The sequence below is a fragment of the Cynocephalus volans genome, chromosome 3 (genome assembly GCF_027409185.1).
Source record: "Cynocephalus volans isolate mCynVol1 chromosome 3, mCynVol1.pri, whole genome shotgun sequence".
NCBI lineage: Eukaryota > Metazoa > Chordata > Mammalia > Dermoptera > Cynocephalidae > Cynocephalus > Cynocephalus volans.
Window position 1 is genome coordinate 142,469,073 of NC_084462.1, and position 18,744 is coordinate 142,487,816.

The 18,744-nt window shown below is 35.6% G+C and overlaps 1 protein-coding gene across 3 annotated transcripts in view; it reads left to right on the plus strand.

Moving 5' to 3' along the window:
• Positions 1-18,744, plus strand: part of PCNX4 (pecanex 4) — a 46,913-nt gene that overhangs the window by 12,706 nt on the left and 15,463 nt on the right. Inside the window, exons 1-7 of one of the 3 annotated variants that reach the window (XM_063089573.1) lie at positions 4,364-4,405; positions 4,985-5,010; positions 10,102-10,281; positions 10,371-10,885; positions 11,139-11,239; positions 11,367-11,489; positions 16,473-16,836. In XM_063089573.1, coding sequence (XP_062945643.1) covers positions 10,106-10,281; positions 10,371-10,885; positions 11,139-11,239; positions 11,367-11,489; positions 16,473-16,836 — 1,279 coding nt within the window. In that variant the 5' untranslated portion in view covers positions 4,364-4,405; positions 4,985-5,010; positions 10,102-10,105. Of the gene's footprint in view, positions 1-3,660; positions 4,406-4,984; positions 5,011-10,101; positions 10,282-10,370; positions 10,886-11,138; positions 11,240-11,366; positions 11,490-16,472; positions 16,837-18,744 lie in introns of those variants that run through there. The other 2 variants (XM_063089571.1, XM_063089572.1) reach the window with 2 other exon arrangements.

Genomic DNA, 18,744 nt, shown 5'->3' on the forward strand with positions numbered 1-18,744 from the left:
AACAGTTTATGTGTTTACTGTTTTGAGTGGGGAAGGGTATGCTCCAGGATGTTTTCAAAAATGGTAAATATTTCCATCTTCCCTTTAAAACAGCAATATGCCATGTTTTTCAACTTTGCTCATCTTATTTAAGCCATGTCATTAATGTATTACATGCTTCTCCATGCCAGGTATTTTACTAAATATGGGGAATCAAAAGAATCTCAAGGTTTGTCCCCAACCCACAAATAACTAAGAGATAAGAAGTACATATGAAAGGATAACACATAAAGAGATGAACAATACAGGAAATTATTACAAGAAATGCCTTATGTTGATATGTGTTACAAGATGACTACTATAAAACAAAGCAGTGTTTTTGGTATACACAAAGAAGAGACACACAACTAGGCCAAAGTGCTCTGCAAAATTTTCAGAAATGATTAAACCAGGTCTTTCAAGTTGATAAAATTACTAATTAGGAAAAGGAGAAGACATTCTAGGCAAAGAAGGTGGCATGAGCAAAGGCACCCAGGAGGAAAAAGCACAGGATGCATTTTCAGAGTGTGGAGTTGAGAGTTCTGGAGGGCATTTGGTTAATTTTGAAGAGGTATCAAATGTTACATATAAAATACACGCACACAGAGCTTAGTAACCCTTCTGAGACTTTTTATACATCCACAAATTATATGTCACCTCTCCCCCAGGGTGATGAAGATGCAAAGGATTACTCAAAGCCCATATCTTCTGAGCAGTGAGATGCCCCAAAGGGGTTAATTTTCTAGGAACCATCGAGAGAGGCACTCCTCCTTGGAAAAATAACACTGAACTGGGGTCTTCTCCCAGTATTTATTTTCCAGGGCAGAAAGTTACAGAAAAGGAACATAGGTGGTTACAAAAAGAACAGTAAGATAATTGTCATGGCAACACTCAATAATTTGTAAAAAGTTAAGTCGATCCACCAACAAAAGCTTGTTCTTAGGAAACATTTTCTTTCCCTACAGCAATTTCCTCAGTATATTTATATCACAATCAAGTAACTTTCTCAACATATCAGTCAGTAGATTAAACTGCACCAAGGACATCTGCCCTTTGAGCCTGCAATTTTGCTGTGTTACAATTCTTTATCTACAACAGAGACTTTAGCCTGGGGAAAGTTTCCTGTCTTTCACAAGCTTAACATTTCTATGTGCAGTTTTAAAAAGTTAGGCCATACCTGAAATTACAGGGTCTTGGAAGCTAGGCCCTGTGAAATACATTTGCTTTATAAATGTTACTCCACACTATACACAACCATCTATACAGACAGATGAGTGTATTTTTTTTTTAATACAAATGGAATCAACAGTGTGTTTATTTTACTTTTCAGTATATCGTGGGTATCTTTCCATGTTTCTACATCAGGATATTCCACAGTTTGAAATATGATCACAGAATATTTCATTAAATGGGTTAAATATTTAATATTTAAACTAAACTTTAGGAAAGACTCAGAAGTATTAAAAGGGAAATGAATATGGATGGTAACATACAGTTAGATAATCTGATTTATAAGGTATGAACTTCACTTTCTGGATTCCTTGCCCAGCAAGTCAACCTACCTTATTCCTGATTTGCCTCAGTGGAGCTGAACTTTTACCTAACTCTCTGGGGAAACTTCAGGCATATCCATATTCTTCAAAACCCAGGCCAGCCATCCAAGTTCCTCTTCCTTTCTCATGGCATCTCCTATAAAAAATTGGCATCGTTGTTTACCCCCACCCACAGGAGTGTGAGACAATGATATCAGAATGCAGTACACGAGCCTGACCTCGGTGAAGGAGATAAGCTCATACAGAGGGAGGGGGGCAATCTTTTCATTCCCTGAGATTAAACCATAGACCAATAAAGCTCCATTTGGCCCTGGAATTCCGTTATTTTGTGAATATTTGCAGGCTGTCATGTGAGAGAAAGCTGTGATTTTTTCTGTACAGAATTAAGACCAATTTCTGGAAGATAAAAGAAGATACATGTTTACAGTTTAAAGAACTTCCTAAGAGTATAACAGAGCTGCTCTTAAGGTACTAATTCTTAAAGGTGACCCGCAAACCTTTCATGAAGCCCCAAAGCTCTCTCCAGGGCTGATATTGGTTGGGTAGAATTGACTGGCAGAGATGGTTTACACTGACTGGAAGGAAGGCTATGTTAAGATGGCTTTTAAGTTTAATTTTTCTTTTCTAGCCCAACATATGATCTACTGAGGTAATACGTTGCTAGCTGATGTTGTGTCAAGCAACTGTTTTTCAGAATAAGCTACTGAGTATACAGAAAAGTGGAACTGAAGAGAATCCATGATACTTAGATTGTTGTGGTCCTTATATGGAAATATACTAGAGCATATACAGGGCCTATTATTTCATGCTTCTAAAGTTCTAGCAGATTCTAGAAACTGACAACAGCGAGACTGAAAAATGAATTATTAAGTGGCTTGCCCATGTTAACATAATAACATAGCTAATAATGATGGCACCTAAAGTCTTTTAATTTCCAGTTCATTGTTCTTCCTACTACATGTTGAGTTGCCAATGGCCATATGGATTTTTATTGAAATGCTACTTATGTTAGCAGGATTTGAATTTTTAAATTATTGGAAAATCTTTAATATAATTAAGTAATATGAATAACAATATTTCCACTTTCCCACTTCCATTTCCATTTCAATTCAAGGAAATTATAGAGAATATTCTTATTTTATAGAGAAGGGGTTGGCAAACTATGGCCCATATACTAAATCTGGCCCATAGTCCATTTGGGTAAATACAGTTGTCCCCCAGTATCCATGTGATATTGGTTCCAGGCCTCCCTCAGGTCCCTGATATAAAATGGTTTAGTGTTTGTGTTTAACCTATGCATATCCTCTTGAGTACTTTAAGTCATCTGTAGATCACTTATAATACCTCGTACAATGTAAATCCTATATAAATAGCTGTTATACTGTATTGTTTAAGGAATAATGACAAGAATAAAAAGTCTGTACATGTTCAGTAGAGATGCCATTTTTTTCCCCTGTTTTTGATCTGTGATTGGTTGAATCCATGTATGAGGAACCCATAGATACAGAGGGTTGACTGTATGTAAAGTTTTATTGGAACACAACCACTAACATCCATTTATCTATTGTTTTGTCTATGGCTGTTTTTGTGCTGTAACAGCAGAGTTGAGTCATTATAACAGAGACTGTATGGTCCACAAGCTTAAAATATTTACTGTCTGGCCCTTTGTAGAAAAAGTTTTCTGACCCTTGTAATAAAAGAAAAAGTTAAAAAGCAAACTATGAAAACTCACTAGAAAATGACTAGTTTAACTACTGGCAGATTTGAGTTGAGAGTACTGACTGGCCTTTTGAATTTTCCTTTGACCTCAAAATGTAAAACTGTGAGTTAAGATCTAATTTCCAATATTAAGTTCTAGGTAAATTAATAAAGAATATGATTTTTTAAATTAACTTAGCATATTTATTTTGTTTAAAAAAATCAATGACTTAGTTCCAAGTACATATCGAGGGATAAAGAGCCTGGGAAGTGAAGTTATAAATCCTGCTCTTGAAGAAACTAAGGAAATAAAATCAAAGCAGGGGGTGGGTTCCCCAGGTTTTAATTGTGACATTTTCAAATAGTGCCTTTTTTCCCCCCTTTTTCTTAGAGACTGCTGTGTTAAAGAAAAGGATGTGACTTTCAGAATAATCCTGAGTGAGAAGAATGAGTCCAGATGTGCCTCTGCTGAATGATTACAAACAGGACTTCTTTCTGAAGCGCTTTCCACAGACTGTTCTTGGAGGCCCTCGACTCAAATTAGGCTATTGTGCTCCACCTTACATATATGTTAATCAAATTATCCTTTTTCTGATGCCATGGGTTTTAGGTGGAATAGGAACACTTTTGTACCAATTAGGCATCCTGAAAGACTATTATGCAGCAGCACTTTCAGGTGGACTAATGCTTTTCACTGCATTTGTCATCCAGTTTACAAGTTTGTATGCCAGAAACAAATCAGTGACAGTGGAAAGAATGCTAACCACAAATATCTTAGCAGAGGAAGATGAGCATGAATTTACAAGTTGTGCTGGTGCTGAGACTGTCAGATTTCTAATTCCTGGCAAGAAATATATAGTCAATATAGTTTTTCATTCTGTTCTTGCTGGGTTAGTGTGTGGTCTTGGAACATGGTATCTGCTCCCAAATAGAATAACCTTGCTGTATGGCAGTACAGGAGGCACTGTTCTACTATTTGTCTTTGGATGGATGACATTATGTATAGGAGAATATTCACTAATTGTAAACACTGCTATAGAGACTGCAGCTTTCCAAACCCAGGATACTTATGAAATCACTCCTCTTATGAGACCTCTTTATATTTTTTTATTTGTTTCTGTGGATCTTGCACACAGGTAAAAACCTACCAAATACTTTATACTTTGCTTTGTTTTTAAGTGTACATGGTAAGAGAGCTCATTTTAGTATTTTTTTTTTTTTAATGAATCTCTGGATTAAAAATCATGAAGACCAAACCATTGGGTGATAGGTTGTTTTGACGATTAATATTTTAGAACTAATCTCTGTAAAACATTCATACTAAAGTAATAGTTTGATCTTATTGAGTGTTTAAAAACCCTTTTTAAGATGAATTAAATAAGCAGTTTTTCAATCCTGTGTTGTACTTTAAATAAGGAGCTCTAAGTCTATAAGATAGCCTAGCTGAAACCTATGAAAAGAGATGGAACTTTCCTGTGGGGTAAAATGAAGAATTTAAAAGTTATATACATAAATATGTACAGATCGAGTGAATTTAAGGTGAAAGCTTATTTCTAATTTTGTTATAGTAGCAATATATAGAAGGAATATTAATTTTTAAAATCAATTTGTTCCAGAAAAAAATAGAAAATAGTTTTAACAACCGTTTACAAAATTTTTTGATAACCCCTTTTGCTTGCGTTTTCTAAATCTGACTTATTTCTTTGTTTCTATAGATTGCAGCTTTCTTTCTCTTTCCCAGGTTAGTGTCCAGGTAGAAATGTACAGGCATGTTATGGACTGAGTGTTGGTGTTCCCCCAAAATTCATACATTGTAGTCTAAACCACAGTGAGATGATATTTGGAGATGAGGGCATTGGGAGTTAATTAGGTCATAAATGTGTAGCCCTGGTCTGATGGGGTTAATGCCCTTATAAAAAGAGACACCAGAGAGTTTGATCTCTCTCTCTGCCTTGTAAGAACACAGCAAGAAGCCTTAAGAGCCCTCACCAGCACCTGACCATACTGAAAGCCTGATCTTGGACCCAGCCTCCATACTGTGAGAAAATAAATTTCTGTTGTTTTAAGCCACACTGTCTATGGTTTTTTGTTATGACAGCCCAAGCCAAGATTTTGGTACCAAGAGGTGATCCCACTTCTTCTGTAATAAATACATAAAAATGCAGAAGTGGTTTTGTAACTATGCTAGAAGAGTTTTGACATGCATGCTAGAAATATGGATGTTAAGGGTGATTCTGATGAGGTCTCAAATGGAAATTAGGAACATTTTATTGGAAACTAGAGGAAAGGCAGTCCTTGTTATAAAGTGTCAAAGAACTTGGCTGAACTGTGTTCTAGTGTTTGTGGAAGGTAGAACTTGAGTGATAAAATTGGAAATTTAGGTAAGGAGATTTTGAAGCAGTGTTGAAGAAATAGCTTGGTACCTCCTAACTGCTTATAATAAAATGCAAAAGGAGAGAGTTGAAGAAGGAATTGTTGAACTGAAACAATTGAAGAACTTGAGGATGTGGAAAATTCTCAGCCTATCCATATTGCAAACCATGTGAAAGCATGTTCTGAACAGAACATCAAGGATGTGGCTAGACTATCACTCAGTAAGGAGCATGTGAGGAGAAACACTGCCATTTTGAATTGAAAGGGATGGAGATGGATGAAATGAAGGAAGGCTGTTGGACTTCTTGGGTTCGGCAGGATGGGATGATAGAATTATTCAGCTGTGACTGTGCACTATTCTTTTTAAAAAGGGAGACTAATGCCAAAGGTGACTCAGAGAGCATCAGGGTACCACCTCAGTTTCAACAGGCCAGACAACCTCTGCCCAAAACCTTGGGGGCACTGCTCTTGAGAGTCACAGGAGCAGGATCCCTGCCTAGAGCTGTGGGGGTGACTCTTCTCAAAGCTGAAGGGGCTTAAAGAGCTATAGAGAATTATCCTCAAGCCTTAAGAGCTAATGGAATTTGACTTGCTGTGTTTTGGACTTCCTTGGGATCCATCACCCCTTCCTTTTTTCCTGTTTTTCCCTTTTGGAGTAAGAATGTCTCTCCTGTGCCTGTCCCACCATTGTATTTTGGAAGCACGTAACTTGTTTGGTTTCAGAGGTTCACAGCTAGAAAGGGATTTTGCCTCAGGATGTATTGTACTTCGAGTGTTAGCCATATCTTATTTAGATGATGCTTAGATAAGACTTTGGACTTTAGACTCTAGAGTTAATGCTGGAATAAGTTAAGACTTTTAGGGCTGTTGGGATGGAATATATTCTGCATGAGAGAAGGACATGAATTTTGGGTGGCCAGGGAAAGAATGTTATGGACTACATTGTGCCCCCCCCCCTTTCAAATTCTTATGTTGAATCCCTAAACCCCAATGTGACAAATTTGAAGATGGGGACATTGGGAGATAATTAGGTCATGAAGCCTGGGCCCTGGACTGGTGGCATTAGTGCCCCTATAAAAAGAGACACCGGAGAGCTTGATCTCTCTCTCTTTACCATGTGAGGACACAGCAAGAAGGTGACCAACTTTAAGCCAGGAAGAGAGCCCTTCCTTACCAGAACCTGACCATGCTGGAGCCTGATCTTCCAGCCTCCAGAACTGTGAGAAAATAAATTTCTGCTGTTTAAGTACCTAGTCTATGGCATTTTTTTATGGGCTGATAAGGCATTTAGAAATGTTCAGTTTGTATACTGAAACTGACCTTTTCATGATTGTCTGGTTTGCTATTCCTTAATTCTTAATCTCTTCTACTCATGCTACATTTATGGACCAGTGGACAATATAATACCCATGTAGTTCTTTATCTAATTAAATATGTAAGAGGAGAAGTAACCAATTGGAAATTGATTTATAATTGGTTTCTTAATACTACTTCCATTTATTAACTGTAAAATATATTGCAGTTAAATGCTTGATTTTGAAAAGTTAGCAGTAAAATTGAGTTTAAATGTCTGCATACATATGATGTCTTTTAAAAGATTTAAGATTATTTTCAGAATACAAGTTCTTGAGTTACTATCTTATTATGCCATTTCTGAAGTCAGAAATTTTATTTCTGGTGTAATACACCTTAGCATTTAAAATGATGTCCTAGGTTCTTTAATTTTTCAAAAAATATCAGTTAAGTTTTAATTTGGTTACCTTGACTTTTTGCATTGCTCATTTCTAAATGAAAGTGCATAAAAAGTTTTTTACTAAATTTTTGTTGGATTTAATATACAGTTTTAATGTTTAAAGTTTGATCATTATAAAGAGACTTTGTTTTCACTATGACTAAAAGAAAAGACAAAGGCAGTCCCCATATCCATTTTTAAAGAAGAAATCAACAGGTTTATGCAGGAAAATTACCTCCCATTTCACTTCTAGAAAATTTTAGCTTGTGATTAACAAAATAATAAAGAATTGAGATGATCTTTGTACAGCAGGTGTGATAATGTAACTAAGTGACGTATGGAATGCGTGTGCTCTTCAAATTTGGACAATTGTCAGATATATCAAATTATTTCTTAGTTTTATTTCAGAGGATGTAAAAGAAAGCTGAGGAGATGAGCCCCACAGTGTAGTAATCTTTTCTCTTTTCCCATTCTTTATTCTACCCAGTACAGTGTCTAATAATAGTTTTTAAATGACTTTTTCTGTGCATGTTTATCTTATCAAAGACAAGCATTAAATCTTCAATGCTTAGCTAAGAGACTCAGTAATTGTTTGAATGAGTGCTGCTCATTTACATTGTCTTAGCTACCATAAAAAACATTTTTTTTCTTGGCATGTGGATCTTAGAAAATGTGCAGATTTTGAAATATTTTTATTGGTTGTTAGGTTCAAAACAAAGCTTTTTTCTTAAGGGCTGAGATTTTTTTATCCTAGAAAATTCTGTTACATTATCAGAAATATTAGAATTTAAACATTTTTCCACATAAAAGAATTAATCACAATAATTGTCTATTTGGGACAGGAGAATAATCACAATGTTTGATTACTTAAGTTATGTGAACTTATATCTATTTACGATATCTTTTTACACAAATACTGTGCCATTGCATCATTTGAGAACAAAAATAGATTTAGGGGTAGAATCTAATTTTGGTAAAATGTTTGCCAAGTGAGCATTATTTTTATGCAAATTATCCTACCTTTGAGTATGTTTGCAAGAGGAGTGTTGTCATTGACATTCCTTTGACTTGTGTGTGGTTTGATTTTCTTTTTCACTTGACTGTTTTCTTCTCAGAATGAAATAAATTTTATTTTCCAACTACATTACAGAAAGTATTGTTCTCTTACTTAGCATCACATTGTTAACTGTGTGTTTATTAATTCTCTGCTTATAAAAATTTAAAGTATATACATTATGAGGCAGAGTACTAATGCACTGGCATAGTCCTGGTATCTGTGTGAGCAAACACACTATGTCATATTATATCCATAGTTGCTATACATTTGTTTCTGGGCTATCACCATACATTTAAGTGGGTAGTTATTGCAAAAGTTCTCTTTCTCCTTGACTTTGATTCCTACCAGCTCAGGTATTCAGGTACAATTATGCTGTAAGTTTTGAGATTTAGTTTCCATTTTTGAAAGTTACCTTTAGAACTCCATGAGTACTCTGACTTTGTTGGTTTCTGGATATGATGTTTGGTTAGCCTTATTCCAAAAAATCAGGAAGACAGCCTTCCATATCTGTGGTTCTGAATCCGTAGATTCAGCCAACTATGGAAGGAAAATATTTGGGGCGGGGGAGCAGAGGATGGTTGGGTCTGTACTGAACATGTACAGACTTATTTTCCTTGTCATTATTCCCTAAGCAATGTGGTATAACAATTATTTACATAGTATTCACATTGTATTAGGTATTATACGTAATCTAGAGATGATGTAAAGTATGCTGGAGGATGTGTATAGGTTGTACACAAATAATATGCCATTTTATATCAGGGACTTGAGCATCCATGGATTTTGTTATCTGTGGGAGGTCCTAGAACCAATCCCCTGTGATATTGAGAGATGACTGTATATTGGTAATGTTTATCCTCTTATGCTTTAAATTTTTATTATTTGAAACAGTTTAATGGCATTATATTTAACTGGTAAGTGCTATAACAAGTATCAGTTTCTCCACTTAAGGAAGAGGTAGTTCCTACTTTATGAGGAGATTGTATTGTACAAGTTTGTGTTCTCAAATCCATACTATTGCTTATACAAAATAGAAAGTATTATAAATGCTAGTTAACTTCTAGGTAACCCACAGAGATAACAGTCATAACCTAAGTTGTTGATTTATGATATTAAGTGTACTGACTTTAAATTCTGGGACCTGGGAGCAGGACAGTACAAGATAGAGTAGGAAAAGAAGAGCTTTCTCTTTGTTAGCTGCTATTGTATGAGTGTCAGTAAGGCTTTGGCTTTCCCAAAGTTACTTGAAATTTTAAATTATAAAATTTTAAACTCCAAAGAATCATTAGTGGAACTTCAGCCAATGTAGTTTAGACATTTAGGGGAGAAATATTGCTGCTCTAGCCTCAGTTCAGTTTTATAAATCCCTGCGTTCAATTTTATTACTCTTTGATGATAACTTTTAATTACTTCATCCCTCGTTGCACATTTGAATCCATATATTCTCTAAATGCTAAGTTTGTGTACAATGGAATAGGGGTAGTTGCTGGTATAGGGGAAGGACAATGGTCACAATTTATATGTGTTGATCATTTGTAATTTGGGACTAGGACCTTTCTGTAAGTGTTCTTTTGTTTTGCAGTGTGTGTTACTGTGTGGTGTTTGTTTTTCCTGGAAAGATCCTCATCTATATATTAATTTGTATGATTTAAATGTTTTCTTTTTTATAGGTATATGGTAAATATACCAGCTCTAGAACAAATCAATCAGATTTTACACATCTTGTTTATATTTTTACCCTTTCTGTGGGCACTTGGGACTCTGCCCCCACCTGATGCACTTTTCTTATGGGCAATGGAGCAAGTTTTAGAGTTTGGCCTTGGAGGATCATCTATGTCAACCCACCTACGGTAACTTTTTTTAAATCCTGATGTTATATGTAACTAATTCTTAAAGAACATTTTTCTTTTCAAGTAAATCTTTTTTTTTTCTTTTGCAGGTTGTTAGTAATGTTTGTCATTTCTACTGGAACAGCTGTAACATCATATTTCATTCCCAGCACTGTTGGTGTGGTTCTTTTCATGAGTGGACTTGGATTCTTACAGAGTCTTAACTTAAGTGACATGGGTTTTGTCCTCAAACACAGTGTGACCAGACACAGAGTTGGAACCAAATCTAGAACGTTACCCAGTGGTTCAGAAAAACAGTTTACATGGAAGGAATGCCTTTTCTACATCATTGTATTAGTCTTCGCTCTCTTAGAAACTAGTTTCCTACATCACTTTGCTGGTTTCTCACAGGTTTCCAAAAACAGTTCCCAGGCTGTCGTTGGCTATATTTTGATGATATTACTTATAATACTGTGGATACTTAGAGAAATTCAAAGCATCTATATCTTTGGGATTTTCCAAAACCCTTTCTATCCAAAAGATATACAGACTGTGACTGTATTCTTAGAGAAGCAAACAAGGCTCATGAAGATTGGTGTTGTCAGACGGATTTTGTTAACTTTAGGTAGGAAGATAAAATCTGCTAAACTTGTGTTATAAACCATATCTAGGAAGTGTTCAAAAGTATTAATGGAATTCCTATATTTTTGTGGTATTATGCTGCATACAAGTGTTTGTTCTTTTATGTTTTGGCTTTTGTTCATTTGTTTTTTTAGTTAGTTTCTTAAATGTGCTATCTAAAAAAATTCATATTTGACAGAAAATATTGTAAAAAGAGTTACTTAGCCTTGATTAAATCTATCTCTTGTTTTGTTTAGTGTCACCTTTTGCTATGATAGCATTTCTTTCATTGGACAGTTGCTTAGAAGGGCTGCACTCTGTGTCTGTCTCCATTGGATTCACAAGAGCTTTTAGAATGGTAACCCTAATATGTACTTTATAGTGTTTTCCTAATGCTAAGTTTAATTGTGATTTTGTTTAACTCTAACAATTTGCTTATATTATCAAATTCTACCTAATAAAAGTGGATAATTTGTTTACTGCAGATATGGCAGAATACAGAAAGTGCTTTATTGGAGGCAGTCATTGTATCGGCAGTGCCCTTGTTGATCTCTGGCACAGACTTATGGTGGAATAGAAGCCTGGATACAGGAATCAGACTCTTACTGGTAAGTATATTTTTTAATAGCTTTATTGAGATATTTGTTTAGGTATTTATTGGGATATTGAGATATTTCACATACCATAAAATTCATCCATATGTTGTTTACTATTGTATATTGAGTTTTGCAACCATCACCGCAATCTAATTTTAGAACATTTTCAACATCCCAAAAAGAAACTATACATTAATAGTCCTCATTCCTGCTCTCCTTCCCACCCACCACCCATGATCCACTTCAGCCTCAGTAAGTACTAATCTTTCTGTCTCTCTGGATTTGCCAACTCTGGATATTTCTCATGCAGTATGTGGTTTTTTGCATCTGTTTTTTTTTTTTACTTATATGTTTTTAAGATTCATTCATGTGGGCCGGCCCCCGTGGCTCACTCGGGAGAGTGCGGCGCTGGTAGTGCCGAGGCCACGGGTTCAGATCCTATATAGGGATGGCCGGTGTGCTCACTGGCTGAGCGTGATGCAAACGACTCCGAACCGAGAGTTGCGATCGCCTTCCTGGTCAAAAAAAAAGATTCATTCATATTGTAGCATATATCAGTACTTAATTTTTTTTGTACCAAATAATATTCCATTGTGTGGATATACTGCATTTGATTGATTCATTCATTAGGTGATGGATATTTAGGTCTCCAGTTTTGACTATTAACAAGAAAAAATAGTCAACTCTAAATGTAAATGGATTGAATTCCCCACTCAACAGACATAGACTGGCTGAATAGATTAAAAAACTGGACCCAACTATATGCTTCCTAAAAGTGATTACCTCACCTTACACACACAGACTAATAGTTAAGGGAGGGAAAAAGATATACCACACAAATGGAAGCCAAAAATGAACAAGAATAGGTATCCTTCTATTGGATAAAATAGACTTTAAAACAAAAACTGTAAAAAGAGACAAGTAAGGTCATCATATGATAAAGGGATCTGTCCAGCAAGAGGATATAACAAGTCATAAATATGTTGCCCAATATTGGAGCACCCAAATATATAAAGCAAACACTATTAGACCTAAAAAGAGAGATAGACCCCAATACGGTAATAATTGAGGACATCATAACCTCTCTGTCAACAGCAGACAGATCATCTAGGCAACAAATCAACAGAGAAGTACAGGATATTTTTTCTTAATGATATAAGCTACCACATTTTTATTTTAAATGAAAGCTTTCTTCTGATCTTTTTTTTTTTGGTGAGAAATACTATTTATTTTTCTAATTTATTATTTAAAAAATTTTTTGTCACAAAACAAGTCAATGCATTTAAAAAGACTAAGATGATAGAAAATATGCTCTCTCCAGAGTAACAGAAGGAAATTTAGAAAATTCACAAATATGTGGAAATTAAACAACACTCTCCTAAATAAACAATGGGTAAAAAGAAATATCACAGGGAAATTAGAGAGTACTTTGAGATAAAAATCAAAGTGCAGCATATCCAAATTTATAGGATGCAGGGCTCATGAAATGGTTAGAGAAAAATTTATACTTGTAAACACCTATATTAAAAATAAGAAAAATCTCAATGATGTGAACTTCTACCTTAAGAAAATAGAAAAAGTAGAGCAAACTAAACCAAAAGCAAATATAGCTGGGAAATAAAGATTAAAACAGAAATATATGAAACAGGGAATAAAAAACAGTGGAGAAAATCAACAAAACCAAAAGTTGATTCTTTAAAAAGATCAACATTTGCAAACCTTTATGTAGACTGACCAAGAAAAAAAGAGAGAAACCCAAAATTGCTAAAATCAGAAATAAAGCAGGGACATTACAGTGTCATTATGGTTTTTGTGGTGGTACAATTTAGTTTCTTTCTCTTTCTCATTTGCATTTTTGTTCTACCAGTGGGTTTTGTTTTTTCTTGTGTATTTGTGGTAGTGATTATTGTTTTTTGGATTCCAGATTCAATACTTCCTTGAGGATTTCTAGTAGGGCTGGTCATGTGGTGGTAAACTTCTGCAGTTTTTGTTTGTCTGGAAAACACATTATTTTCCCTCATTTCTGAAGGATAGCCTTCCTGGGTATAGTATTCTCAGCTGGCAGTTTTTTCTTTTAGTATTTTGAATATATCATCCCATTTTCTTCTGGCCCGTAGTTTCTATTGAGAAATCTGCTCTCAGTCTGATAGTGGCTCCGTTATAGGTGACTTGACACTTTTCTCTTGCTTCTTTTAAGATTCTTTCTTAGTCTTTGAGCTTTTCCAGTTTGACTATAATGTGTCTTGGAGAGGATCTTCTTGGGTTGAATCTGTTTGGGGATCTTTGAGCCACTGGATCTGAAGATTGGTGTCTCTCCCTATACCTGGGAAGTTTTCTATTATAATTTTGTTGAATAGGTTTTCCATGCCTTTTCCTTTCTCCTCCCCTTCTGGAACACCAGTGATTCAATGTTTGTGCACTTAATGTTGTCTGCTAGCTCTTTTAGACTTTTTTCATTTTTTAAAATTCTTTTTTTTTTTTTTTTTTTGGTCCACCTGGGTTATTTTGAAAAGACTATCTTAATAATCAGAAATTCTTTCTTCTGCTTGTTCTAGCCTGCGGCTTAAGCTATCAGTTTTGCTTTATATTTTGTTGGGTGAATCTTTCAGTTCCATGAGTTCTGCTACATAATTTTTTAAAAGTATTAATCTCTGTAAATTTCCTCCTTCACATCCTGGATTTTTTTCATTATGTTGTATAACTGAATCTTCTCATATCTTAATGAATTTCCTCAAGATTGTTGCTTGGAATTCCTTTTCAGTCATTTCAAGGGTTTCCTGCTGTATAGGTTCTGGTATTTAAGCATTGTATTCTTTTGGTGGTGTCATATTTTCTTGGGTTTCCATATTTCTACTATCTCTATGTTGATGTTTGGTCATCTGGTAGAGCAGTTGCTTCTTCTATTACTCTGAAGTGGGCTTTGAGGAGAGAGATGTCTTCTTCTTTTTCTGGTCTCTGCTGGTGACTCTCCTGTGTCAGTACAGTTGAGTGTCTGCAGGGCTGCTTGAACAGTAGCTGCAGCTACTGCTGTGGTGTCTGCTGCTTTGCAGTAGCCATGGCTGTGGCGGTGGCTGTGGTGGGTCACCTGCACAGAAGTCATGTAATCATTGTACCCCTTGCCTGCCCCCGGGCGGAGGGGGCTTCCCTCAGCTCCTGCCTTAGGACTCCTGGCATGCTCTCCTGCCTGCTTCCAGGCAGAGGGGGCTGCTCTCAACTTCTCAACACTTATTTTATTAAACTTATTCCTAAGTCTTTTATTCTTTTTGGTGATATTATAAATGTAATTATTTTCTTAATTTCATGGCTGGCTTGTTTATTGCTAGAGTATAGAGTACAATTGACTTTTTTATATTAATCATGTATCCTGAAAACTCACTGAACTCTTATTAGTTCTAATAGATGTTCAGTGGATTCTTGGGATGTTCAGTATACAAGATTGTATCATCTGCAAATATAGTTTTATTTCTTTCTTTCCAATCTGGATGTCTTTCATTTCTTTTTCTTGCCTATAATTGCAATAGCTAGAACTCCAGTATAATGTTAAACAGAAGGGGTGAGAGTGGACATCTTATGAGGAAAGGATCCAGTCTTTCTCTGTTAAATATGACGTCAGTTTTTTACCATTACATATTCTATCAGCTAAGGATTTTTTCCTTAATGCTTTATGAGGTTGAGGAAGTTCCCTTCTATTACTAGTAAGTGCTTTTATCATGAAGGATTTTGGAGTTTTTCATATGCTTTTTCTGTGTCTATTGAAATGGTGATGTGGTTTGGGTCCTTTAATCTATTAACATGGTGTAATATGTCGATTGCGTTTTGCTTCTTAAACCAACCTTACATTCCTAGAAAAAAATCCCACTTGGTCTTTTTTATTTGCTGCAGAATTCAGTTGGCCAGTATTTTGGTCTGTCATCTCTATTTATAAGGGTGTGTGTGTGTGTGTGTGTGTGTGTGTGTGTGTGAGTGATTTTCTCCCCTTGTGATGTCATTGTCTGGCTTAGGTATCAGGGTAGCATTGACCTCACAAAATGAGTTGGGAAGTATTCCATACTCTTCTGTTTTCTGGAAGAGTTATTGAAGGATTGGTCTGTCATCTCTATTTATAAGGGTGTGTGTGTGTGTGTGTGTGTGTGTGTGTGTGTGTGTGTGTGTGTGTGTGTGTGTGTGTGTGTGTGTGAGAGTTGGGAAGTATTCCATACTCTTCTGTTTTCTGGAAGAGTTATTGAAGGATTGGTCTGTCATCTCTATTTATAAGGGTGTGTGTGTGTGTGTGTGTGTGTGTGTGTGTGTGTGTGTGTGTGTGTGTGTGTGTGTGTGTGTGTGTGTGTGTGTGTGTGTGTGTGTGTGTGTGTGTGTGTGTGTGTGTGTGATTTTCTCCCCTTGTGATGTCATTGTCTGGCTTAGGTATCAGGGTAGCATTGACCTCACAAAATGAGTTGGGAAGTATTCCATACTCTTCTGTTTTCTGGAAGAGTTATTGAAGGATTGGTATTGATTATTCTTAAATATTTTTTAGTATTCAGTATGTATCTTATATGCTTTATGCTATGTAGTATTTTATAGTATTGAAGCCATTTTAGCCTCAGCTTTGCTCTGTGGGTAGTTTTTAAATTACTAATCAATCTCTTCATTTGTTATAGGTCTATTTCTTATTTCTTCTTGAGCCAGTTTTGGTAATTTTTGTTTTTCTGGGAACATGTGAATTTCATCTCAGTTGTCTAATTTGTTGACATAGAGTTGTTCAGCCTTGAAGTATAGGTAATACTCTGTTGGTTCTCTTTAGCGTTACTTTTTTTTAAGAAAGCCCAAACTTTAAAATGTCTCATTTATTAATTGTGAGGTTGGAGAAAATTAAAACAAAGAATCACATATAAGGGCTATTTCCTCAAAAATATTGGAGCAATAGTAAAATTATTGTATAGTTTTCTTTATGTGATGTTGAAAATTCATGAGAAGTCTTTGAGAATAAATAAAAATCATTTTATGTCTCTGCAGGTTGGTTTCATGCGTGATCGTCTGATTCAGTTCATCTCTAAATTGCAGTTTGCTGTGACTATTCTTTTGGCATCATGGACAGAGAAAAAACAACATCGAAAAACAACTACCACTTTATGTATACTCAATATTGCCTTCTTTCCCTTTTTGTTGGTCATTATAGTTTTTTCTACACTACTCTCTTCTCCCTTGCTACCCCTCTTCACCCTTCCTGTGTTTTTGGTGGGGTTTCCCCGACCTATTCAGAGTTGGCCAGGAGCAGTGGGCACCACAGCCTGTGTGTGTGCAGATACAGTGTACTACTACCAGATGGTCCCCAGGTTGACTGCTGCTCTGCAGACTGCAATGGCAGCTGGAAGTTTAGGTATGTAGATGGGTTATGCTTCAGAAATCCTCACAAATGTATTTAAGTACAAAAAAAAAGAACATGATAGAAAAACGGTCTTGAGATTCAACCATAAAACAGGTTTCAATACTTTGATGTGTAGGCCGAAAGACTAAATATGAAATAGAATTTTATCTCTTGCTCCTTGTTTTGAGATAAATAAAGTTATAAAATAAAAATACTCAGGGAAAGTTTTAAAAGTTTTATTAAGGTGACTTGACAATTTTTAAAAAACAATTTTTTGAGTAAATTCAGGTTGCAGCACCATCATTGAAACATGAAAGCACCATTCCCCACGAAGATTTCCATGAGTTTATAATGTGTTCATGTTGAGTAGTGCAATAGCTTAGATCCACAAAGAGTGAAACCAGCTTTACATAATATCAGATTGAAGAGCATAAGGGTGTTTATTCATGCCTTACTAGTTATTGTGTAAAGACTTAATCAATCTGACAAGGTTACTGGGCAAGATAACATAAAAGCTTTGGATAGTGTGATCTGTAGGGTAGCCTCCCAAAGTGAAGTGCTATGCAGATATTAGTAGGAAAATAGATTTTTGATGTGAATGAACAAATTTTATGAGTTGTAATGCTTTCATCATACACTAAACTCAAATTCAACTATATTGTACTTCTCAGGGTTGGTTTTAGATAAGGTACAAGCTAATGACAGTAATGTGTTATCTCCTTCTAAATGCTTTAGTCCCTGAAACTTGTTTTGTAAATGACAGATGACTTCCTAGCAAACTGATTCTAGGCGGAGTAACAATTTAAGATTAGAATTTTAATAAAATGTTTACTTGGTTTGAATTTTTCTAATTATCTATTATGTGCAATAATTGAGGAAAAAATTATCATTGTAGTACAAATTGTTTATTATGATCATTTCCCCTTTTTACGGGACATGTTCTACATTTTTAATATTTTTATCCAGTTTTAATAAATTTTTGTTACATAATGCTATGCTACTTTTAAAACACCTGTAGGCTTAAACTCACATCTGAAATAGTAATGAGGTAGAAATTATACATTATTATCAGATCAGTTGTACTCAACCAAGACATGTCTTATAAAGCATTTCCTGGGTGGGAGTGGTGGGGGCAATAAGATAACATTTCACATATATCTGATGGGCAAAAATGTAAAAAGTTTGACAATACCATGTATTGGTTAGGGTGCAGGGAACAAGAACTCCCATACCCTGATATAAGGGAATATAAATTTGTACAACCACCTTGAAGGATAAACTGGTAGTCTGAAGTAAAGGTGTACATATCCCATCGCTGAGAGATTCCAATTTTAGATTCTGTGATCCCAATTTTAGAGAAACTGTAGTACATGTATTTTGGGAGTCCTCAGGACCACCCCCAGGTTCAGTGATTGACTAGGAGAGTTCACAGCTAAGATTTATTACAGCAAAAGGATGCAGAGCAAAATAAGTAAAGGGCAAAGTCACATAAGGTCAAGGAGACCAGGTGCAAGGTTCCAGGAATCGTCTCCCTCCCCATGGAGTCACACAGAACATGTTTAATTCTTCAGCAATGAGTTGTGACATGTGTGATATGTTAACTGCCAGAGAAGCTCATTTGAGACTCAGTGCTCAGGGCTTTTATTGTGGGCTGTTTGTGTAGACATTGCCTAACATGTACCAATATTACAGACTCCCAAAAGGAAAGCAAGTGTTCAGTATATACCTACCAGTATTCCAGACTCCCAAAAGGAAAGCAAGTGTTCATTATATACCTACCAGTATTCCAGACTCCCAAAAGGAAAGCAGATGTTCAATATATTGTTTGCACAGTTAGGCACAATGAGAGACTTATTAATTAGGGTTCCCAGATGCCAGCCAAGGGTGAACCTTATAAAGCCTTTGGAAGGATAGCAGTCA